A 25,944-nucleotide genomic window follows, 5' to 3' on the forward strand; every position below is an offset into this window, starting at 1 on the left:
TGTAACCACTGACACAGAATAATACTGTACAGTGAGAGAAGCTGTATTGACTCCAGAGATTTGCAAAATCTCTGGAGAGAGATCTGAGCAGAAATTACCCTTTTTTTTTTTTTTTTTTAAAAACAACCATGGTGCTTAGAAATAATGTTTTTTCTTCTACAGAGTTTATAATTAGATATGAGGCAATTATGGAGAACAAACAATAGGAAGAGATGGAAGTGAAGCAGGTAAAGGGTTTTACCAGTAAAAGCACAACCTCTATGTTGTTTATTTTCTTTTTAGTTTTAAAGATACAGTTAATATGTTACTGAAATACAGCTATTTCCTACTACCTGTTGGCCTTTCTGAAAAGTGACTTCAAGGTAGATTTGACTGTGGACAGAACAGTAGCTTTGTAGCCCCATGAGTAATTGTGGGAGGAGAAGACAAATGCGACACAGCAGTTAATATTGTTGATATAAGAGAAGGCTGGACTGTGACTTGACTTGTCATAAATGTCTTCAAGAAAAGAGAAATATGCGTGCAGTTTACAGTGACTAAATCTTTTTATGCCTCTATTTTCAATCTGTATAAAGAAAGGAGAAAATTAAGTTTTCCCACCCCAAAATTTAGTGGCATTTCATAACTAGTTTGGAAAGTCTTACCCCTGGACAATGCAGGACTATAAATAAAAGTAAATTCTGCTTCTAGAAGTGGCCAAGACCTGATGGTCCAGGAAACTTTACAATTTAAACTTAAAATTCACTGGTAATTAATTATCAGCTATGCAGTAGATTGGGATTGATGAAATACTTGATTTGTATTAGTTATCAGCCTTAACTGTCTTCTGTCAGCTCCTGTTTCAGATTTATAGTAATGTTACAAATGGAGAAAGAACTAAATGATCTGCTTCAGTGGAAAGAAAAAGAAGGGAAAGAGCTACATGCTTGCCAGTTGCTGTGTCAAAAGAAAATGCTGCAAGATGTCAAAAAGCAACTGCAAGACATGCATGTAATATTTAACAAATTGAAAGAAATTATGTCTATAACCTAAGAATTTTAAAAGAGAGAGATAAAGAGTTAGAACACTATGATGTCATACTCACTCATCTGAAAACATCTGAAAATGCTAAGCGGGCAGAGATTAGTGATCTTAGAGTACAACTGCGTAAAGTGGAGCAAATGCTTGTCAAGGAAATAAGAAAAAGACGCAAGCTTCATTATCACTATCAACAACACATTGAAGAACATACATTAGAGCTGGAATGGTTTTGCAGGTGAGATGTGACTTCCTTAGAATAGCATTCAGGAAAAGAGAAATTTAGCTTCTCTAAGACATATTTGGATTGGGATAAAGCAGTAACATCATACAGTAGAGAGCACTCTGAGCATGGAGATACGATTATGTATTCTGACAGAGGAACACCTAGCATGTGAACAAAGTGAGGACTAACAGAAGTGACTCGGGCTATCTTGACACCTCCTATATCTTGGTTTCCGTAGTGACTTCTCTGATTTCTGGCAACATGTTAGAGAAAGGATAGCATTAAGAGAAAGTGAGGATGCTCTTAAACATACAGCATGTCCCTACATAATTGACAAGGGGGTGTGTTGGGGAGACGATATGACTGGGTGGAGATGGTATGATTATAAGGGAAACAGAGCGTGGGGAGCGGAAAAGGATTTGTAAGAAGGAGATGCTTTTTCCTTAGCTGCTGAAACACCTCTGGGAAATGCGATGAATCTGAAAGTATTGTGATATGTCTCCTGTGTGTTATATCAAGATGCACATGTCTTCTGTGTACGTGAGGAGACAAATGATAATGGTATCAACCATTGTCAATAATATTATCTAAGGTTACTAGACATTAGTTGCTATATTTGCTGTGGATTCACCACAAATGGTTCAGCCTTTCAACTATTTTAAGCCATTACAAGCTCATCTTACGATAGGAGTTGGGTTTGTGCACTCTTAAATACATTTTGTCCCACCTTCTCTGATAGGCCTCTGTGAAGGAAAGAAGTCTGTTGGGGCATATCCAGTCGCAGGACCAAGATTTGTGACTAATACAACCAATTAAAAGATGAAGATGGCTAAAGTAATGCACTACTTTAGTTTGGCCATTCTCACTAATTTTTTATTATTCTGTATAGACTTCTAAACCTTGCGGGGAGGCGGAATAAACGCTTATTTCTTGAGATCTGTTCTTGAGATCACATCGTTCTTGTTTAATAGAACTCCTGTCTTCAGATATAACAGTATCTTTGGGATTATTCTCTGTTTAAAATGGTAACTGCTGTAAAGTGTTCTGGGTCAAACTGCTTTTATAATGTAGAGATGGCTGGATAAGTTTTAAATAACTTTTTTTAGTTATTAAAAGTGATCTGGACGTGGATCTGGAATTCCTCAAAGGTCACTAACTGATTGACGTTACTGTGGTTCTGGAGCATATGCAAATTCATTTAAAGCCAGTTCAGGAATTTTATATGGAGCGTATCCTTTGGGAATGGAAGGAGGAGTTTGAGTCTTTTACACCCAGCATTGCCTCTTTGCCAGGCTGAGCTGGATACTGAGCAGTACAGCAATTATTCTTCTGATCTGCCTTGCCCTGGAGAGTTGTGTGATGAACAAGGGAGGTGTAAAAGTGCCTGTCTAGACTACACTGAGACGACACTTCTGTTAGACTTTATTTATATGCATAAGCGTTGGCTATAGGATTCAGATTAATTCAGGTGAAGTGTAAATTTAAAAGCAAAATCTAGCAAATATGAAAGTAAATTTGCATTTAGCTGTTTGTGTCTAGCCAGTTCTAGTTTGCAGTTCTGTCTATGTAGTTATTATATGATCAACCTTATCTAACCAAATGCAGCAGTCATTCAGCTACATAAAACAACTGTAATACAGAGTTGAAAGTAATCAGAAGGTTGCAGAACTGCACGATATCGATCCAGGTCTGTTTGGTCATGTAACAGGCTGCACCAAGCTTGTTGAGTCTTGCACGGATGAATCCAAAGCTTGAAAAGGTTCAGTGTATCATTAGAGTACTTACTGGTCATGGTAGCAGTATCAGCTCTTCGAATTTGTTTGAAATGCTGGCCTTACCGGTATTCTTCCACTGTATCTCAGAGAAACTTTTTTTGTTGATAGCAAATAAAAATACTGGTGGGAGGAGAGAAAAAGATATGGAGCTGCTTCTACATTTAAACATATCTAAAAGCTCAGATTTCTGCTGGGCAACCCTCGTTTTGCAATTTCTTCCTCTGTAACAGAAATTTTTGGCTGGAGCAGGAACTCTGTTATACTTAAGTGGAAGTCTTGCACTACCTTTCAGCAGATCCTTGATATTTCATATGCAACTAGCTTTTGAAGTATAGTTTTGAGAATTGAGATATACTGTTATAATTAGTTTCAGCTGACTGATGAGAAAAAATTTTATGGTGACTGTTTCTTTAGGAAATTATAGCATCTTGTATTTATAGTTACGTGTTATTGTTCAAAAAATTTTACATATGTATACCTCATTAGGTCACTAGAGATGCTCTTTAATGTAAATTTGTTTTATTTTTGTTTATAGCTCTAGGAACAGTCACAGAGATCATCAGCATGAGGAGTATGTGAACCTGAAATGTCACATGGAGAGAAAAATCCAAGGACTGGAAGGAGAGCTTGCTTGTCAGAAACAGGTATAAGAATATGGAGAAACAATGTTGTGCTGCTGCAGTGCCATCTAGCAATCCTTTTTTCAATAAGCTTTTATTTTTTGCCTTTTTTTGCTTAAATTGATGAGACTTGTAATGGCAGTTTAGAAAATTATGCACTACTTGTGTAGTAGCTGTTGCTTTGCTTGTCTGGCAGCTGCCCCTTGTAAGGAACTGTTAAGAATGTGTTTAGTAATCTGAGATTGTGTAAGATTATTTTATGTAGACAGCACACTGCTAAATTTGTTGACCTTGAAACTGCAGGAAAGGTCAGCATCTAGAACGCAGAGGCAGCCTTAGGCAATGATGGGTAATTGTATGTTGTTTATTGTAGTCCTAATTACAAGGCTTTTTTTTCCCCCCTTCTGCCTCTTATGTTGCTGTCATTTAATCATAAAAGGATAATCTTACTCACAGTGAAATTTGACCTTCAACTGTGATACCTTAGGGGGGCATTATACCACCTCTCTCTATATTACAAACTTTAAAGAACAACAAAACTTTCCTTCTTTGTTTTTGTATAAAAATGTGTTTGATATTAAAATGACTTTTAATTATTTACATATGAATGTGTTTAATCATTAGAACTAGAATGGTTAATTTTTGGCCTGTCAACCAAACCAATATATAATATAAATGGAAGTGGTAAAAGAAATTGTTAGGCAATTACATCTTGCACCCAACACCTGCCAATCCAAATCCCGCTGCCCTCAGTATAGTAGTCCTGCTAAAATAACCCGTCTTCATCCAGGTGTCTTTTACTGATGGGCTCCCCAAAGACAGTTTATGAACCTACCCAAAGGAGCACTTCTCACTTGAACAATACTTGATAACTGACTTAATTTAGAAGTTACCTTTGTGTGTTTTGTGGTTAAGCTGTAATGATAATGCTGCTGTTCCGCAAGCATAAGGGCACATCATCTAATACACAGTATTTCTGTTTGTTTTTTCTTTTTTTCTCCTCCAGTGTGGTATCTCCATTGTTTATGACTTACAACTAAAGAAGCACATCTTACATGCTTGCCATTGGGTCTCTTTGCAGTCATCCCCCTTAACCTAACACATGATATCGCATCAATTAGCCAAAATCCTTTGTGACGTCATCCTCTTGTTTTCAAGTTTCAATCGTGATTTATCAATTGAACTTCTGGAAGTAGTATCTCATAAACACTTTTTTTAATACTTTATCAGTCTAGGTACCTGAATGGTCGCTCGCTGCAACAGTTTAATTTCTGGAAAATCCATGGTTCCCTTATGAACAGTTTTTCATACACTTATGAAACATAGGTGTTGTGAAGAATGAGTTTCACACTTCTTCAGTGGTGTCTTCACTGGTGTCTTTAATTTCCATGCATTGGACTCTGAATAACTTGCAATGTTACTTTGGAGGAATTTCACACCAGAATGACCATTCTGTAGTACTGTTCTTACTTGGGATTGAAATGTGAAGTCCTCTAACAACAGATTTTTGTTTTCCCAAGTATGACAAACAATATGACTGTTTTGATTATTTTCCTGTAAATTAAAATTCAACAGCTAGGGGGGGGCGGGGGGAAGTCTTTCCCATAGCTTCCTGCCTCCCAGCAGCCCTCTTGTCATTTTATCTCCAGAGTGGAAAACATGGTAGTATTTTTCTGACAACTTTTCAGCAAGGGTAGAGTTTCTTAGCTTTTTAGTAGTTCTGCAAGTATTCACCTTAAAAGCCTCTTGACTGCAGCCAAAACTTTCCCCTGTAATAGTAGTGAATTGTTTTGCTTAACTTAAACAAAAAGCTTAGACTAGTGATTACAAGACTCTGTGATGTATCTTTAAAATCTTTTTCATGTGGTTTGTTAGTGACCGCTTTTTGTGCTTTAAGAAACGGTTAAATGTTTATCACCATTAATATATATGTGTGTGTGTGTGTATAAGAAGATGGATGTCCTAACTGCTTGTAGTAGATTGTATATAATAATCAATATCCCTTTATTCATGTGCTTATAATGTAAAATAACAAATATTAACAGAAGTTATATTTATATTTAAAATTTTACTTTAAGTTGTGGCAAAAAAGGCTGAACTTAATTCGGTTTCTTTTTGTATAGCTCAAGACTGTTTGGCCCCATTTGCTAAGTAAAGTGTCCAGTTAAAAAAAAAAATTAACACACACACCCCCAAACAACAAAAAAAAACCAAAACAAAAACCCCACAACTTTTAGCACTGGGGAGATATAGCACTTTTCTGCTCCTCAGAAAGTTAAAAGAAAGTTCAGATATTTCTGTAATGGATAGTCTTTGATGTAGTACAAATGCTCAGATGTCTGTAAAGGAATTGAACTTTAATGTCTGTAAGGTGAGGGTTCTTTTTTCTTAAAATAAGCTTCTTTTCCTTCCTCTCTCCTCCTCCTCTCTTCTCCTTGAGGTATGAAGGGGTAGTATGCAGGATTAATGTTAATATAGGTAATAGGTGTAGGAAGAAGATACAAAATGGATATTTAGCAGTTATATGGGAGTAGAAATCTAAATAACAGCAGAGGTTATAGGTTATGGGGAAGGTGTTTTAAAGAGCTTTGTTGATCTAATGCTTATACCATGCAAAATGTTACTTACAAATTTAAAAAAACACAAACAAAAGAATGACCCCACCCCCACCCCCCCAAAAAAAACACCTCACAACTTTCTATACTGTTTTGTTTCTTTCTGGAGCTGACGCTAACACTTCAACTGTATAAAGGCTCTGGACCTCTTAAAAAATTAGGTTGTATCAGGTTCTCATTAGAATTCTTAAGTCTTATTCTCCTCCTTTCTAAGGTGAAGCTGCTGACCAGAGAACTGGAGGCCCTCAAAGAGACTGGAATGCAAACATCGGAATCACTGCAAACAGCAGAAATGTTTGATTCAAGACTGGAGAAAGAAAACCAGTTCAACGATTTTGTTGCTGTGAAAGATGCTTGGTATTGTACGATTTTGATTATGATCGAAATAAACTGCTTTTCACAGACTCTACAACTCCACAACACTTTCAACTTACTCTTCTTCACGTACTCTTATTTTAGCAGCAGCTTGGGATAGTGTACGTGAATTAATTGGTCTAGTAATATATATTGTTACAACACAAAGAGGTAACCCTTTGTATGAAATACTTGCTAAGTCGCATGGATTCAGGTTAATTCTACATTCTTTCTGGATGTAACCTGTCTCACTTTAAAAATAAAATTTTATCTTAGAAGTTTTAATGGTTCAACGGTACCTTCTGCCTTTACTGCAAAAAGGAGTACCTCTTCCAAGCAGTAAATATAATGAAAAACTTAGTTCATCCCACTTCTAGAGTATGTGGCTAGTTTTGGTGTCTCATATTTCACACACTTGATTTGAATCCAGTAAGTTCAGGTGTGTTCAGTCACAGCTTTATACTTTCTCACACAGCTACAGACGGATTGTGAATATAGTGACAGAAAATAACTCATTCAAACCAGAGTATTACTGGGGGTTTTATCTTTTATGTTTTATTCATCACTAGTTCAAATTTAAGAAATAAGACTTACGCATAGTTAGGTTTCTGTTCCTTCTGTTTTGCTTTAATCCTTTATATCAAAAATTTTGGATATATTTTGAAAATTTATATGCAGTCAATTTCAGAGGGTAAGAACATTATACAACTATTACTTGCATGTCTCCTTTTTTATTTACTGTTAGATTTTAGTTTTCTATAGGCACTATTTGGTGGTCTTTTCTTCTAACAACTCACTTCTGTCTTATTTTAAACCTGATCTCTATTTTTGTGTAAGTGCATGCTTAGGAAATTAATCTGTGAATGAAAACTGAATATTCAAGGAAGCATTTTTGCTCCATGGATTCCTACAGTCTCTTATTTGGGCCACCAGATAATAGCTGTCTTCCAATTGTTCAATTACTGTGAAGAATATTTTCGGTATGGTAAAAGAGTATGTTGAATGGAGTAGTTCACCTGTTAAAATAGCTTCTCTATAAGTCATCTTAAAAAAAAAAAAAAAAAAAAAAAAAAACCCAAACAATTTTTAGGATCACCCTGATACCATTTTTAGGCGAAATACTGTTGTTCTTTGTGCTAATCACAAACTTAAAGTTCTGTGATAAATTGGAGTTAAACTCTCTGCATTGGTGTAAGAAGGATTCAGCCCTAGTCCTGAGTCCAACTAAATAGTGGTATTCTTAGTTTGAAAAAACAGCTGCAAAAGAACTTCCTGCAACCTGTTCCACTGACAAGCGGATATTGATTTCTGTTTCCACTGCTTCCAACTGATTCTTTGAATTTGCTCGAACGAAATTGATGAGAAAGGAAATCAACAGTACTAAAAAATAATGTGCTTGTGTTGCTTGAAACCTCACTTTATTCTGTCTCTCTACATCATCTAGGCATGAAGAACTAGCTTATGCTGCCAAGGAAAAGGATGCAATGCCAGCTTCAGTGAAAGAAGCCCAAATCAAACAATTTAAAAAGTTGAAGCAGCAGATTAGAGAACTGCAGATGAGACACAAAAGTCTGGAAATTGAGTTATGCAGAAGAGAATGGAGTCACAGTGCTTGTTTGAGAGAGAAAGATGCTCTTATTAGAAAGTGAGTGCCTTGATTTATCTTGTTTCATAAGCTGTGATGAAAGAAATTCAGAACATCATACTTACCAGTTTTGTGCCCAACTTATTTATGTGAAAAGCTCACAGTAATTCATGGTTAAACAGATACCACACCTGGAGTACTGTGTCCAGTTCTGGTCCCCACAATTGAAAAAAGACACGGACAGACTGGAGAGGGCCACAAAGATGATCAAAGGGCTGGAGAACCTGCGCTATAAAGAAAGACTGAAGGAGTTTGGTCTTTTCTCCCTGGAGAAGGCTCAGGGGGACCTCATTACAGTTTTCTAGTACATAAAGGGCAGCTACAAAGAGGATGGAGGCACTCTCTTCACAAGGAGCGACATGGAGAAGACAAGGGGCCATGGGTACAAGTTGCACTGGGAGAGGTTTCATCTCAATGTAAAAAAGAATTTTTTTTTACAGTGAGAACAATCAATCACTGGAACAACTGCCCCAGGGACATGGTAGAGTCCTTATCACTAGAGGTTTTCAAGACACGATTGAACAGGGTACTAGATAATCTCATCTAGGCTCCCTTTCCCATGAAAGGTTGGACCAGATGATCTTTCCAACCGGGGCAGTTCTATGTTCTATGTATATTATTGCAACAAAATTTGTAGCAAAATTTCAATAAATGCATATAAATATTAGTTTTATGATTGACATAATTCATTGAACAGTTTTGTATCCGAGATTGCACCACGTTTTGTTAATTGTCTTAAGCAAGAATATATTAACAGGGGAGGGAGGTTGTTCTTGTATGTAGACTTCAAGAAGAAATTTTAGCACTTAAAACAGGCCAAGATTCTCATCTGATTGAGATTTCTAAGGAGTCTGCCTCTAAGGAATTCCAAATTCAATCAATGCATGGACAGGAAGAGAAGTTGAGGGCACAGTTGGCCAAATTCCAGAAAGATGCAGAATGGTAAAGACAACTAAGACTTTGTCTAAAGTGACATTTACAATCAATCTTAAGAGTGCCCTGAAGTCTTGGCAGCTTTGTGTTTTAAAAGCTCAGCCATATGACAATTGAACCTGTCTTGAAAGCCCTTAAATTCTGAAAATGAGGTTTGTCTCATTTTGTGCACCTCCTATCTCTTCTTTTTCCATGGTTGTTTTCAATGTATGTACATGCAGCAGCCTTTGAGCTTAGGAATTTTACCCTGACAATCCAACAACTTTAATTCCTAGCTCTTTTGTATCTCATTTCCGTTATTAGCAAATGGGAAACATGCTGTGGATGGTATTGCCAAGAGCAGTATCGCTGTTGAAGAGCAGTTTATGCCACTTGAGCTGAGGTGACCTTCAAAGCTGATTCTAAATAGCCGTACAGATGAACCCAGGAGACTGCTGAGCTCTAAGCAATTAAAATGCTTTTGTTCAGTAAAATACTTAGAGTGGAATAGAATAAAATAGATAATTTGGAAAATAGAACAAGGAAAGAAGATGAGGACAGCAAACAAGGCTGAGATTTAAAAAAAAAAAAAAAAAACAAACACAAAACATCCTCAGTATTTATCCTGCTGAAATCAACAGCTTTGCTCTGTGTGTCATAGGTATAAACAACAAGTGTCTCTGGCAGCTGAGCAAGAATGGATTCTGGAACAGAGTAAAATGCAAGGAGAACTGGACTGGCAGCAGCTCTGTGAGAATGCTGAAAGTAGTCGGTATCAGAAATCAGAGGATCTAACACAAAGCCTGTGTTCAGCGGGAGAGCAGGTGAGAATTTCAAATGAACACTGTTTAGGAACTGTCTGTTGCATAGAGAGCTATGGAGTTTTTCCATCATGGTGTTTCTCAGGGGAGGTGTGACTTCGGTCTTCTTTCAAAAATCTGTAAAACAGTAATTCTGTACTGTGCACAACAGTTCATCAAATTGTAGCAGAAGAAGAAAGATCTCTCTTAGGTAGAGCAGCCCCAGGCCAAAAAGAGTTTCAGATCATGGTACAGCTTGAACTCTATCAAAGGAACAATATTAGTCCTCGAAAACTCAGAGTATTTTTGTATGGAAAAAACCCCCCAAATCCTATTTTGTGAAGTGTACAAGCTTCTGTTTCTGAAAAATGAAAAAACATGTTTATTGTTTAGAGGGTATTACACAATGGGCTAACAACAATTCTCAATGACCAGTTGCCTAGTAAACTGACGGGTACAGAGGAAACACTTGATAACAAAATTTAGAATGCAGGCATTTACTCTGGTGTTCCATTCCCAAAATGATTCATAGCCGTCAATAGGTGTAGCATAGGGACACATCTGAGAGATGAATCAGCATTGTCCATTTCACATACAGAAGATGAGACAATGAAGCCAAATTATTATTCTGTGAAGGCGGTTTTTGACAGAGCCAGAAGGGATATGCTTTAAGTCACTGTCCTGTGATTTAAAATATCTTTTTCTTTGATTTCCTTATTTTCTTTTTCTCTTTTTTTTTCTTAATCCCTGCACCCTTTGTACGTGAGATACTGGTGTCCTCTGCTTTCCTTCCCTTCCCTCCCTCCGAGGTTGAAGCTGATCTACAGAAAACAGATTACACGTTGCATGAAGTGAAGACTGTTCTTTCTGCTTTGACTGTTGAGAGAGAACAGACAATACAAGCATCATTTAATCACAGTATTTTACCTGAAGGGGAGAAACAGGTTAGTCAACACTTAATGTCTTGACTCGGATGTATTCATTCCGAGATGACAACTTTATGGGGCTTGTTTCCACTGGACTTCTTGTAAGCAGTTCATCTGTTCCATATGTTTAATTCAAAATATAGACATATCTAGTCTGGAATACACATAGATTAAGTGTCACAGGCTTCATTATGGCTCTGATCCATTACTCACTGGCAAAAGTATCAAGCTGGATGTAGACAGTTGCTCCAAAACAGGACAATGTATTGTACCATCATGGCCCGTCAGAATGGGAAGAATTAATTTCTGGAATGTTCCTGAGGCTCTGTGTTAGTTGCAATTCAGGGTAGATTTTAAAGTTGTCAAGTTAAAATTTTAAGGCAATGCTTCAAAATACTAATTTGCTAGCTGTTTAAAATAATATCTTTTATTTTAGTATCACAAACTAGTTTTCCTTTCATTGCTACTTATTAAAATACATATATTAAAAAAAGCCATTCAAAATTGTGAACGTAATGCTTGTTTGAAGCCATGCTGAAGGATAATGCGTTATGAGTAGAAAATTGTCTTTTGTAAAAGAATGAAAGTAAAGAGTGTGCTGCAGTGCGCCCTACTGGGCAGCTACAGATGCTCAACAGTGGGCAGTTAAGAGTCTATTAACAGAACTTGCTGATAAGAAAAAGCAGTGTTAAGCAAGCCTAGTGGTTTCTGAATGCAGAAAGTGTTGTATTCAGAAAGATACTTCCTGAAAACAATTTTTATAATAAATTAGACAGAAGTAGACTGCTAGCAAAAACTTACTATGGAGCAAGTTGTTTTTCCAACTTCATTTCAAACTGGACTGATTTGCAAATTGATTGTTCAAATACCAAGAGAATCAGGGTTGGGGAGGGGTTCTTCTTTTACTGTTCACATTCACTGTTGTCTTCCACTGTAACTGACTGTTACTGTTGTTGGCAAGACTTTGTTTTCATTGTGACACTTTTCTTTCTGCTGTTAATATACTCTGTCTCTGTTTTGCACTTTTGGCCTGTAGCATAAGCAGTACCCATCTCAGCAAAACCATTTTTGTCTCTGATTTATGTGAAGGGGCATTGTTTAAAAAACAAACGAACAAACAAACAAAATCTATTATTCTGAACTAGAACCTTTTCTCTTAATTTTTCTGTACAAAATGAATTGTAAAGAAATAGAGGGGGAAAACTGATTAAAAGTTTTAAATTGATAACATTTATGTCAATGAGTCTTCTTAAAGAAGGAATAGTATGTTGGCTAGCCTCTGGTTCAGACAACTGAGGCAAGAAAAATTGAAGTTTAAATACACCCTAGTGTGGTATCTTCAACATACGGGTCCTTTCTTCAGATTGGTCTCAGACCCCATGAGGGTGCTAGAAATATTGCAGTAGTCATTCTTGGCCTTTAATTAAGCAACAGAGATGTGAAACACACCAGCCTGGAAAATCTTGCTTGTAACTGATTTTGAGTATGACTTAGGTCATGTCTGCCTAACTGGAGCACGCTAATAACACCATACAAGTGCACAGTTAAGAAAAGATTGCTTGCAGTAATTCTGGATGATTATGTGGTCTTCTGTCTAGACCCTTTTCCACTAGCAAAAATCTGGAACAGTTGTATTTCTGGTTCAAACTGTGATGGTTCATGTGTATGTTACAGGTTGAGATGAAGTTCTGGGCCTCAAATTTCAGAACACACCTAGGTGATGTATTGGTACCTACTGGTGCCTTTCCCTTCATGCCTTTTCAGTCTCCCTTTCCCCTCTCCTCACCGTAACAGCCTTGGAGAGATTGTAAAAGCAGAATAGAGATTATCCTCATCTTCTGCATACCCTATACTGTTAGGGCAGAAAGAGCCACAGGAGAAAGAGGCTGTAGGGCGGCCATTGTCTTTATGACAGGGAAACTTAATTTGAAGGCCATTAGTGTTCCAGATCACACTTTCAGATCACACCCACAGAACAGACTTACGACTGGGGAAATAAGGGGACTGAAGGAAGTGGGGAATGATGGAGAAGACAGAAAAGGAGTAGTGTTTGAGGCTGTGCAAGGCATAAATGTTGAGATTGAAGTATTTTGCTGACACGTGTCCTATGTGCAGGGCCTCATGGATTGCCTTTCCCTCTCAAGAGGCAGAACTGCTGCTCTGCAACAATTTAAGGTTAGGGTTGAATACAAAGAAGCGTTTTTTGGGCTCAGAAACATAAATTAGCAGCATTTGATACAAATATTCCAAACACATTAGGCAGTCTTTTCCTTTTCAAAAACATCTGGTCTGGACAGTCTGCAAATTAGGATTCGTTTAGTGACTGCAGGAGCGTATATTCCACAATTGCAGGGCTTTCTAATACTACTGTACCAAATAGTATCTGCATTTCTTAAATGGCTGATGACAAATGTTTCCATCAGCTAGAGAGGATTTTACAGGGCTGGAATCTAAATTCTGCGTTCTCTGTTTAGATGAAACCACAGTTATAATACACTGCCATTGGTCTAATGTAACTTCTTTAAAAATGTTTGCATTCACACTTTGAATGAAGAAAGAGCAGAAGTAAATAATGTCAAGACCCTAATATCCTGGTCCTTATATCCCATTGGTCCTACTAGAATTTTTTCCTGAAGATTGTACTGGAATTTCAAGTGACCAGGAAATGTGTCTTCAATGTCTGTGTGTTTGGGGTTTTTTTGTCACACCTGTTTTTCCTTTTTCTTCCCTCCCCCAAAGTTGCAAATTTGGAAATTGAGGAGGCACATGAGAGGAAGCATTTCTGTATTTGTCCTTTTCCTATATTTTTCCTAAACATACGTTGCTGACTGTTGTCAAGAATTGGATTCTGGAGCTAGCAACCTTTGGTGTAACAGAGTAAAGCAGTTCTTAAAGTTTGTGATCTAGAATGTTTCACATTCTTGTCCTGATTAGGCCATCACTTTATTCACACAGCACTAGCTTTCCAAACTAAATCTCTAAGATAATCTTTAAGGCTGTGTGCAGCCCATGAAGAAAACACTGAGCAATTCCCCTTCAAAAATTTAAGAAATAGAGTGATTCTGGGATGTATTGCTCTATAAGCAAGCTGCTCATATTTTAGTAATATAAATTGGGTTTTTTACAGTAGTTACAGCAGCTTTGGCAACCTGGGTTTTGCCAGCCTCTTCAGTTCTGGAAGTCTGTAAGAATGACATTTGCTCATCAATTCATACTTCCACCAAGTATAATTCCGAAAGTCAGGCTTCAAGGCCTTTGTGAAGGCAGAGCTTCAATCATTATCTGACAAACGTTCCTTTTACATTGTTCGCTGTTATTTTATCTGTAACAAATGCGTAAAAGGAAGACATTGCTACTTATTTTAGAATTGAAGTGCTTAGAGGTTTTCCAGATGTTGTCTGTTGTCCAGGTTGTCTAGGTGTAATCTGTACACTCCTTCCCCTTTTCCAGTTTAGCAAAGGATGTCCAGCCTCTTTACGTTCTTGTGAACAAATGATCTCCAATGACACTTTCAAGTATTTGGCAGGTCAGAAAGGGGACTGCTGGTGAGCCAGTAAGTTCTTTAAGGAGATGGGTTACCCATGCATGGAAGAGATAGAGATAGCACACTTCAAAGAACAACAGTGGTAAGACAGAGCCACCTCTGTGGCCATCTTCCTCCTCATCTGTGCCTCCTCCCCCATCTCAGGTTCTCAATGTAGCATTTTTTTCCCTGGCAAAGCCCCAGAATAACCAGATCTCTCTCTTTTCTTCCTATGATTCTTTTCTCCCAGGTCTGTTCATGGATTGAAAGTATTAGGATCTCTGTGAGTGGTGTTGTAGAAAGAATGTGTTGCTCATTAATGAACGGTTGTTACTGTGTTGTACTTTTGTTTTATAGATATTTCAGTATGATGATAAAAGTTATCATCTGAGCAAAGATATTCCTACGCTGGAAATAAAAAAACTGCAGGAGCAGAATGCCAACCTTCGGGCTGCTATTGCACAAATGAGGAAAGAAATGGAGAGTCTTGATGAGCAGATGTTGTCCTCTCTTCCTCTGACAGAAAACAGACAGCTTGCAGAGCAAGGTAACAACTCTTGCCACAGAACTCTAAATGCAGTTAAGGAAGTGTAGCTCTCATGGTCACGACCTATAAGGGCTACCCAACCCATGGGTGTGCAAAGATTGTGACCGTGGGGTTCTCAGGATTTCACAATACACAAGCACACAGTGGTCTGAGGTTCTAAGAATTTCTTTATTACAAATTACTACAAAACTATTATTAGTAAAAACAAATATACACACACACACACACACTGTAAGTCACTGCAAAATTACCACTAGGAAAGCAAATGTGTATATATATATTGCAAGAGTAAAGCAAGTATATGTATATTACAAGTTATTACAGAATTCCAGCTAGTGCAGCAAGTATATAGAATCACAGAATGGTTTGGGTTGGAAGGGACCTTTAAAGATCACCTAGTCCAACGCCCCTGCTATGGGCAGGGACATCTTTCACTAGATCAGATTGCTCAAAGCTCCGTCCAACCTGACCTTGAACACTTCCAATGATGGGGCATCCACAACTTTCCCTTGGCAACCTGTTGCAGTGTCTCACCACCCTCATCGTAAAAAATTTCTTCATAGGAGAGGTATTCTAGCCCTTTGATCGTTTTCATTGGCCCCCACTTTAACAGGTCCATGTCTTTCTTACAAACCTTTACCTGTGCACATGCCTATAAATGTATTATCTGAGGTGTTACTGGTATGGCACTCACTAAACCCCTCCCAGAAGTGGGGCTAATCGACAATAGAAAAAAAAGTCTCATTTCAAAGATGATCCACATCACTGAGTCCGGAGTCAGCCACGCATCCCCAGTGAGGGTCCGGTCTGTCCAGGAGATCGTGTGCAGGGAAGCTCTTGCAGAGAGGGTCTTGCAGACACTCATTTTGGGTAGGTAGTGAGTTACTTTTTATACCTTTTTGGTGTAGATACATAAGTGGGCATAGGGCATCAGTTCCAGGTATAGTTGTTGCCGACTCCTGTTTTCCTGGAAGGTCAGTTCATTATCACCGTTTCTTTGTCCTGCACCCATCAAGCTTTCTTTGTCCTGCCTACTACGGCTGAGCACTAAGGAGAGATCCTTCTTGGTTAGTGTGTTTACCGGGTGGCCTTTGCGGTGGCTCCGTCAGGAAGCTAAAAATTTAAAAACATCTCAATATTAAAAATATATAATAATTTCAAATGCATCCCTTTACCAGATATCGTCACACATTAGTTGGGTGATTTTTAGCATCTCTTAGAAACATTTCAGTATATCATGTCTTACACTTTCATTTTTACTTTTTTTTCATTAGCCTTCATGGGAAAGTCAAAGCTGGTAACATTAAAAAAAAAAAACAAACCTGCAGAAGGTATGTCCATTACAACTAGATACATTTTGTAGTAAATTTCTGAAAATTTCTTAAGTTTAGTTTTGATTGGCTCTCATGCAGGCCTGTTTAGAAACAAAACTGGATTTTTTCTTCATAAACATTCTTGTGACTTTTGGAAGTCTGGAGAAGAGAGGAAAGGAAATCAACTGTAACTTGGTAATGGAATAACCAGCTCTGATTTGTTTTGGTTTTAAAAAAAAAATAGGCAAGGTGTAACTTTTTCAAGGACATCTTTTACTTCTGTGGAATAAGTAGCCCTGTGTTTAGCACCTTTTACCAGTTATATAAGTGCGAGTAGATAGCTGCTTTATGCATCTCTGTGCCTCATCTATGTAAACATTTAATTTCTAATTGATTCAAACTATTCCAGAGCCACCATGCATTGTTTTCTGTATTTCAGAAAAAATAAGATGGGTTTGATGAGAGGTATTTTGTTGTACCAACTGTTTTGCTGTCATTACGCTTTTCTGGTTTAATTTTGCAGTGAGACTGGATCTGTGTGTTACCAGTTTGCAGAGTTAGTTTTAAACTGTCATTTGTACAGTAGTGTGAAATCACGAGCTAATTAAGTGTGCAGGCATTTTTAATAAATATAAGCATATTCTAGCTTTGTTAATAATGAGACGTTAATAACCAATTAAAGCAAAACCTCTGTTAATTTTAAATAAAAAATAAATTCAGGCATAGTTTCTTGTCACAGGCAGCTAAAGTTAGTCCGCTGCTTTTTGAAGATGTTATAGTCCAATATGTAAAAGATTTACCGCTGCTAGAGTTTAGCAGCGTCCAAGAGAAGCAATAATCTTTGTCAGCTGATAAATTTAAGTTTTCAGAAATGTATTATCCATTTTCTTTATGGCTGAAATACTTTATTCAATTAAAATAATCTTTCTTATATCCCTTTTAAAAAAGTATGGAGATTATATTCAATCACTAAAAGAGATGATGGGAGAGTAACTTGGAGACTACTATTTTTTATATTTCTTCAGCTCTGTTTACAGTAGGAGGTGGTATACATGTGTATTAATGAGACAAAGTTCTGAAGCAGCTGTTGCTGTGAAAGCCTAAACTCTGTATAAATACATATACATTCATATTATACTCCTCTTCTCTTTTAGGTTCATTGTGCACAAACAAAATTTCAACTGAAACCACTTTGAGCAATATCAAAGTCAGCTCAACTAGCTTGGATTGTATAGTAAACCCAGACACAGAAAAGGTATGAAGAGGTTTAAACTACCTAAAATATCTGTATGCACGTGTGTGTATAATTAAATACATAGCATATTATTTTTGTTTGAATAAATATTAAAAACTGAAGCAGTATATGCTTATGCAGTCAGTAATGAGTGTAAGTCAGATGAGAGCCAGCAATGATTTTTTCAGCCAAACTTACACTCATTCTTTCTAGGGAATAAATTTTGACTATTCATTCCCTGGCACAAGTCATTCCTGATCTTTCAAGCCCTTCTTGATATTTTTTTCCACTTGCAAATTCTTAAACTACTGTATATCACGTCTTCGAGTTTTCCATTGTAAATCCATATTTTGGCCTTTTTTTAAAATACCAAAAATCTTTCAATATGCCTTGTGAATAGAGGTGAATAGAGATGAAGCTGTAGATACTGTGTCACTAGGGAACCCTGAGGAGAAGGTCCTGTGAAGCCTCGGCTGGAGATAGATATGCAAATGGGATTGCACGCTCGGTTAGTGAGGTGGGTGGCTTTTCCTGGGAGAACCTCCTCACTGCCGGCTCGCGAGGCTCGCTTCCGCCAGGCCCGCGCTAGGGGCTGCGCTGGCGGGGACAGTGGCCGCCCGCTTGCCCGCTCCCAGCCCCACTGGCGGGACGTCCGGCCGCGGTGGGCTCCCGTGCATGCCCCGTAGGCTGCTGGGGAATGACTCGGTATGACCAGGAGAAATAACTGAGCGCCAGCGTCAGTTCGGAGCTCTCACCACCCATGAAGGAAAAACTCACGGGCTCTGGGAGCATTTTTACTCAGTTCTAGGGTTTACAAATGTTATTTCCCTTGTGCTGTTTTAAAGGGTGGGAACAATATCAGCATTAAAGTGTGACAGAGGGATCCCTCGGAAAAATAGTAAAGGAATTGAAAGCTGGGACAAATATCTAATACTATGTATGGAGTAAGTCACTATGTGTTCTTCCCTTCCTGTCTCCCAGCGATTTCATGGTGTAGTAAATGGAGGTTAAAGTAAGATAGGTTAAAATACAATTAAAAAATAAGGGTTTTCTAATTTTCAAGTCATCTGTAAAATCTACCAATATCTGTTTCATGCTTTAATCTTACTGTTAAGACTCGGCAGTAATTATCTAAGTTCAAGAAAATGGAAATAATAGCTAAGTAATAAATAAGGATGACAGGTGCTGGTTACGTTAAAAGCTAAGAGCTTTAAGAACTGAAGCAATATCAATGTTTAAATAAAGCTTGGGAGCCTTGGGAACGTTGTGTGAAAACATGCACAACCCACCAGGCACAGATCATGTTTAATCTTAGTTGTATCTTTTTGATGAATATAGAAGGAGATTTGTTTGTTCCTGCTGTCAAACTGTATTTAGGAAATCATTGTGTGCCAGTATAGACAATACAGATCTATTTTTTATCCTTAGCGACTTTTAGAATTAGGTGAAAGCTGAATTTTATACCAACTGTTCTTTTCTGTTGCAGAAAATATTTTACGAACTACTGTCCAAGATGCATTCTCATTTTCTTCACGATTCTTTAAGTGGAGATAGAGCCTTAAAAGAAAAGTAGAGAGTGGCTTTGCCTTGGAGACAGTAACACAGGAACTGAACATTCTCTGTGCCAGAGATTAATCCTGTGCTTCATGATGCTAAACTATAATTAAATGCTCAGGGCTGGATATGAGAACAAGAACATTTTTCAGTCAGTGATATGCATCGTCAGTGTGAAATGCTGAATTACTTGTGTTTCATATGTATAGGTACGGAGTAAATAGCAGATGTGCAGGCCAAAACTTGAAGTGAACAAAATGCTGGAATTGTAGTTAACGCTGTCTTCACTGATGTTGAACTATCATTTCCTGTCTATTTCTGCTGTCTGCTTTATTTCATCTTCCTTAGTGCATAACAAGCCTTCTTAGGTATAGACTGGCAGCTGGAAACAGTCCTGAGGATATCTTACAAACAGTGGGCAAAACTTCATTAGAATTCCTTACTGGATTTTAGAAGTGCTTATCATTTAACATTCTTCTACACTGTCTCTGTGCTTCTTACATTTATTAATTGCATGCTAAGGATGTACTTAAGGCCGTGGTGAATTACAGGCAAAAATATTTCTACCTCGGGAAGTTTAGAATCTGTCGAGCAATAATGGTGACTAAACATGGGGGTGCAGATGTGAAGTCAATACAGAGAGCCATAGTGATAGTTTTCTTTTTTCCATTTAATATAACAGAGGTTCTGGGACCATAATCTTAAAATGATAGACTCCAGAGCTAAAATGTAGCTAAAGAAAAAGAGGAAAGTTTATTGTGGAAACTAGTAAAACAGGCATGTAGACTTTTGAGTGTATGTATATTTTTCTTCTTTTCTCTTTGTATCATCTCTGAGGAGAGTTTTTCCTCCCACCTTCTTTTAGTACCTATCTTTTCTGTGTTTCCTCACTTTTGTATTGTAGAGTTTTACTCTGGACGTGGATCTAAAGGTAAAAAGATTTCTGAGTTCCACTCTTAACTCTACAGCTTGCAATCTGTCACCTGAAAAAAAGTCTTCTGTGTAATGCTGTTGAATGTTTTTATGAAAAGTTCAGGAAAAATAGAAGTGTAACCAAATGGTATTCCTGCCCCAGCCATGTGATGTGCTTTTGCCTCTTGGTACAGTGAAGGTGGTACATAGTGTGACAACCAGTGGTACCGTAATTGGTCATTGCCTTGACCTCTCTCTATGTTAAGCCTCAGTGTGTTAATTTCACTGCTCATATGATGAGGGTAGAAAGTAATAATTTGTGGCTGCTTGTATTAATTGCTTTGATATAAATCGCTATATCTATGCCAAAGTGGTGTTCCTTTTTTCTTTCACTTTGGTGTCTTTCTTCATATTTTTGGATTCTAGTCCTGCACTAATTTCTCCACCTTTCTCCCCCATAGTGTTTGTGGACCTGTATGCTTTCCATATATGTTCTCAAGGGCCTCCTCTTTTATGGTAAAACTATCCAAAGATATAAGAGAATGGGAGTTGCATGACACACTAAGGCAATGGTGTGTGGGTTTTTTGTCAGTATGGGTAACATCTTTCAATGTGTACTCCTTGAATCGCAGTGTTCAGGGTGATTTAGTTTAAAACTAATTGGGATTGCACAATTACAGTGTAGTACACTTCTAACTAGTTTATATATAGAAGAGCAAACTTATATATGAGCAAGAGTTTTGTAAAACTATTTTAATGTATGTGACATATTTAGATACTTGTGGCAATGTGTAGTATTTAAAAAGTCTATAGGGAGATGATTTGTTCAGTGACTGATGAGTATTTCAATGGATATTGAAAAGTCTCCTCTGTAGTAAGGGGGCTGAAAGAGGACAGTATATAGCTCTTGAAAAACAAGGATGTGATCTTTTGGGTAACTACTTTATCATAATTTATATGTGCAAGTGGACTCAATTAGGTTTGCAGAGACAAAACTGATTGTAGAATCTTTACTTTTCACTCTGCAGCCTTTCTCTTTAAAACAGTGTTTTAAGTCATATCTGCCCCATATGTATGTATGCACATGATGATTACACAAAGAAGGGTTTGTGGTTGCTTGCTATCTGCTGTAAAGTGGGTTTTTTCCACATTTTATCTTAAAATTAACTGCTCTCTACTTACAGTTATACAGTGTTTATCCTATGTGTATTATTTTACATTTACAGTTAACAATATTTGTAAGAATGTCCCAGGCTGTTATAGTGTTTTGCTCCATGGTTTAATTTGCCCTATATTGCTAAAAAAATCTTGAAAATGGACCCTCAAAAACGGGCTGTAGACTTCAACTTTACACTTTTTCTTCAACTGGCTTCTAATGCGTGTTTGCACAAATCTCTCAACCCGCAGACCACACTTTCAAAATATTCATTATAAGCACTATGTGTTTTTTTTCAGAGGCCAAAACCCAAAGTCCTTGAAGAAAAGATGGTGGATCTTGGACAAGAGTTACCTGATGTAGGTCCTGGTGTTGGTGTTCAATATGGTGTCAGCTGCGCTCTACAAGGAATGCAAAATAAACTGAAGGAAGCAGCAAGAAAAATCTCAATTCTGAGCCAAGAGAAGCAGCAGCTGATTGAAATGGGAAACAGACTCAGGGCAGAACTCAGAATGGTGTTAAAGGAAGGTAAATTTATTCTACAGAAGAGTGCTAGCTTCTATATTTAGAATAAAACCTGGGAAACAGTTCATCCTTTGAGCTGGAGAGAGCTAGGCTTTAATATCAAAACAAAGTGCTGGACCTGACTGATTCTTGATCTGCATAGTTTGTGTGAGACTGCGGTGCTAATTGTTGCAAGTAAGATTATCCTGTGATAGGAGGTGCTAACATAGAACAATGAGAGTCTGTAGGCAGTAACTTTTTGTTGATGAACATCTTAGATGAAGGACTCCTGAATGACTGCTTAGATGTCAGTGTGGGAACTGGAAGTTGAACTGAGACTTCTTTTAAGAGCAGAAAAGAGGTAGTTTATCTCTTGGAATAAAAACTAATGCTTTATGAAAGTGGAAGAGAAAGCAGAATAAGCTTACTATAGAGTGAACTTGAATCAAGGGTATATATAATGTAAGAAGGTTTCACCGTGGACATTTAAGTTCCATGCAACAATTGCTCTGGCAATGAAGCAAAGGAAACAAACGCAAGGCCTGTTTCCGCATAGCATTGAATCCATCTGCAATGAGAAGGCCTGTGTTCTGTGGTTCATTTATATCCACTATAAACGCTTGCTGGGAATGTAATATTGATGACAAAATAACAACAGAGAATGCCTTCCTCAGTATTTTCTCTCCTTTATAGGACTTTGGCATCCTGTTACCTCTAAGCGCTGCACAGTTTGTATTGCCTCTGGTAGTCTTTTTCCAAGAGAGCTTGTCAAAAGAACACAGTGTCAGCTATCGGCTTTAAAGCATCTACAGCACAGGCTTACAACACAGGTAATAATATGCTGTCTGAAATCTAGTGACAATGAGCACTTAAGCCAGTTCTAATTCCATGAATATAACTTCCCTTAAAATTCTGCATTTAAATGTCTTTTATTGACTTTAGTTCAAATCTTCCTTTGGTACCTTGGAAGATTTCATAGAATCATAGAATATCCTGAGCTGGAAGGGACCCATGAGGATCTTTGAGTCCTGACTCCATGTAGGGCAACCTAGAAGTTAAACCATGTATCTAAGAGCATTGTCCAAATGCTTCGTGAACACCAACAGGCTTGGGGCCATGACCACTCCCTGGGGAGCTTGTTCCAGTGCTTGATGACCCTCTCAGGGAAGAACGTCTTCATAATATGCTGTAGGAGCTTCCCCTGATGCAGCTTTAAGCCATTCCCTCACATCCTATCACTGGACACCAGAAAGAAGAGATCAGCACCTCCCTCTCTGCTCCCCCTCGTGAGGCGGTTGTAGACAGCAATGAGGTCATCCCTCAGTCTCCTCTTTTCTAAGCTGAACAAGCCAAGTATCCTCAGCCACTCCTTGTAAGTCTTGCCCTCTAGTCCCTTCACCATCTTTGTTGCCCTCCTTTGGACACATTCTAGTATTTCTATGTCCTTCTCATCTTGTGGAGCCCGGAACTGCACACAGTACTCAAGGTGAGGCCACACCAATGCTGTGTATAGTGGGACAGTCATTCCTTTCGACTGGTTAGCTATAATGTGCCCAATGCATCCCAGAATACGGTTGGCCCTTCTGGCCGCCAGAGCACATTGTGGATTCATATTGAGCTTACCATCAGCCAAAACCCCCAGATCCCTTTCTGCAGGGCTGCATTCCAGCCTCTTGTCCCCCAATCTATACGGACATCCAGGATTACACTGTCCCAGATGCAGAATCCAGCATTTGCTCTTGTTAAATTTCATACGGTTGGTGATTGCCAAGCGCTCCAATCTATCAAGATCAGGTCTTGATAGATGTAGGGTCTCTCTATCCTCAAGGGAATCAATGAGTTGTCCTAATTTAGTATCATCGGCAAACTTACTTAGTGTGTGCTCAACTCCTGTGTCCAGGTTGTTGATAACATTGAAGAGAACTGGCCCTAAAATTGAGCCCTGGGGAACGCCACTAGTGACTGGCCGCCAGGCAGATGTTACCCCATTTACTTAAAGGCTTATATTTGGGACTTCAAAATTAACTTTTTGAAACATGATTTTCATCCAAGGATTTTTAGAAACGCTTGTGTTAATTCAGGATTGCATTTATGCTACATTAAGAGTTTCATAAAGCTTGGTTTTAAATAAGTAAGGTAGGCCATTTGAAGGATTTGCAGTATGTTCTAAGATAAACTTGAAAATGATTAATCAGTGAGCATATTTCCAAATGTCCAGTGGTGGGACTTTAAAGCACCCTTGTCCAAATTATTTTAATAGCACATTTTCCATATATGAAAGCAGGATATAAAATTAACCTGTCTCTTATCTTTTGTAATTAAAATACAACTTTTAATAGTTAAGTTGCAGCTTTCATCAGAGAGGCAAATGGGTAAATCCTGGCTCCCCTAGTAGTTAGTGGCAGACCTCCCAGTGACTTCAATAGTCAGGATTTCACTATGTACTTTACTTAATTGATCAGCAGATTTGTTCCTGTGAGGATTGAGTCAGAGCAGGGGATTGTCGTTGTAGTTTTGAGGGCAGTAAACAATGTTCTTTCAGAAAGGGTGAGGTTGTTGCTCCAAGGTATAAAACTCCAGTAGAATTATTAACCAAGTTCAGTTGGGGAAATACTTACTCTGGTAACCTCTCTGGGCAACTTGTTCCAGTGTTTGATCACTCTCCCAGTAAAGAAGGTTGAGGTTTGGGGTTTTTTTTCCCCCCTTATGCTTAAGTGGAGTGTCCTGTACTTCACTTTCTGCCCATTGCCTCGTGTTCTTCCACTGTATACCACTGAGAAGAGTCTGGCTCAGTGATCTTTACCTCCTCCCACTATCCCCATCAGGTGCTTATACATGTTGAAAAGATCACTCCTGACCGATCTCTTCTGGAGGCTAAACAAAGCCAGCTTCCCCAACCTCTCCTCGTATATCAGATGCTCCAGTTTGTTGATCATCTTTGTGGCTGTTTGCTGGGCTTGCTCCAGTATGTCCCTGTCTTTCTTGTACTGGGGAGCCCAAAAGTGGACACAATGCTCTAAAAGTGGTTGCACCAGTGCTTGGTAGAGGGAAATAATCACCTCCCTTGACCTGCTGGCAATGCTTTTCCTGATGCAGCCCAGGATGCTGTTGGCTGAGGGCCTCAAGAATGCATTGCTGCCTCATGTTCAACTTGTAGTCCACCAGGTTTCCTGTTTCTTTTCTGCTGAGCTGCTTTCCAAGCAGTCAGCCTCCAGCCTGTTAGATTGAAACTGCAATCTCCTCTGCCTTTGGGGAAAAATCAACTCAATTAAAGCTAATCTCCTCTGGAGGATCCTGTTTATTTTTAATTCTCTCTTTATGCATTCTTATTTCTCTTAACTGAAATCAAGAACAGATTAAGAGCCTTTTTGTGGATTACTAAGGTTCATCCAGGAGTATGTAGGAGATTGAAGTTTAATGTTTCTCTTTTTACATACTAAGATCTCTGTGATAATATGAAACTACACAGGAGATAATCCTATCATGTTGTCAGATTACACTAAGAAATCACAACTGTCAGTCATTTACTTGAAAATTTTACCACCTGAACACATTCTAAAAACATCTTAAAAGTTTTTACATGTAGACATATTCTAAAAAGATCAGATGGAATAACCATGTATTCGTTTTGAGCATACCATCCTGTGGTTTTTTGAGCCTGAAGTTATCACTAATTTCTTCAGATGTTATCTGGTTGGCCCAGGTGTATTACAAAATATATGAACCATCTGGCCAGACAGTTTGAATGACAAAAGTAAGTTTCTTAAAAGAGACAGTGGAAGTAAATTCTAAAGAATATTTGATTTTTCTTACAGTTAAGAATGGTTTTAAAGAAAAAAAACATATTAACCTCTGTAGTTTTTTCGAATAAGTGCTACAAATTAGGTAAATGAAGGTTAAGTGACTCAGCTGGTACTAATTTAACAAGTTGTAGGTCTGCGGATGACATGCTTTCAATTTGCAATTTAGTTCTGCCAAAAATAGATTTTTTTTTTTTTTTTTTTTTTCCCTGTGAAGTAAAACAGTGCTGCAGATTACCCATGTAATTATACCCGTAAGGGATGTTAGCTGGACTAATTACAAAAACTTCTGGTCAGTAGATTTAAGAAAATAGTGTAAAAAGTTGAAGTGCAAAGATCATCCACCAATTAAGTTTGAGAACAAGTGTTGACAGGGTCACGTTCAGTGTTCTGCTATCAAGTCTTTAGGCAGACAGTTATCCAGCTTCTGCACAGGATTGCTATTCTCTTGGATAAAGAATAGTAGTCAAAACAGGTAGTACTTTTTTGGAGGGCTCAAATGCTTGAATAT

General features: G+C 38.0%; 1 protein-coding gene across 1 annotated transcript in view; it reads left to right on the plus strand.

The window, feature by feature from the left end:
• The first annotated feature begins 855 nt into the window (after positions 1-855).
• CCDC57 (coiled-coil domain containing 57) overlaps positions 856-25,944 on the plus strand; it is a 36,467-nt gene continuing 11,378 nt past the window's right edge. The window contains 11 exon segments of the mRNA XM_050908638.1: positions 856-1,012; positions 1,015-1,255; positions 3,554-3,662; positions 6,468-6,645; positions 8,051-8,252; positions 9,826-9,988; positions 10,774-10,908; positions 14,771-14,960; positions 17,428-17,528; positions 21,429-21,657; positions 22,327-22,463. Coding sequence (XP_050764595.1) covers positions 856-1,012; positions 1,015-1,255; positions 3,554-3,662; positions 6,468-6,645; positions 8,051-8,252; positions 9,826-9,988; positions 10,774-10,908; positions 14,771-14,960; positions 17,428-17,528; positions 21,429-21,657; positions 22,327-22,463 — 1,842 coding nt within the window.

Source organism: Gymnogyps californianus, chromosome 19, assembly GCF_018139145.2.
Source record: "Gymnogyps californianus isolate 813 chromosome 19, ASM1813914v2, whole genome shotgun sequence".
Taxonomy (NCBI): Eukaryota; Metazoa; Chordata; class Aves; order Accipitriformes; family Cathartidae; genus Gymnogyps; species Gymnogyps californianus.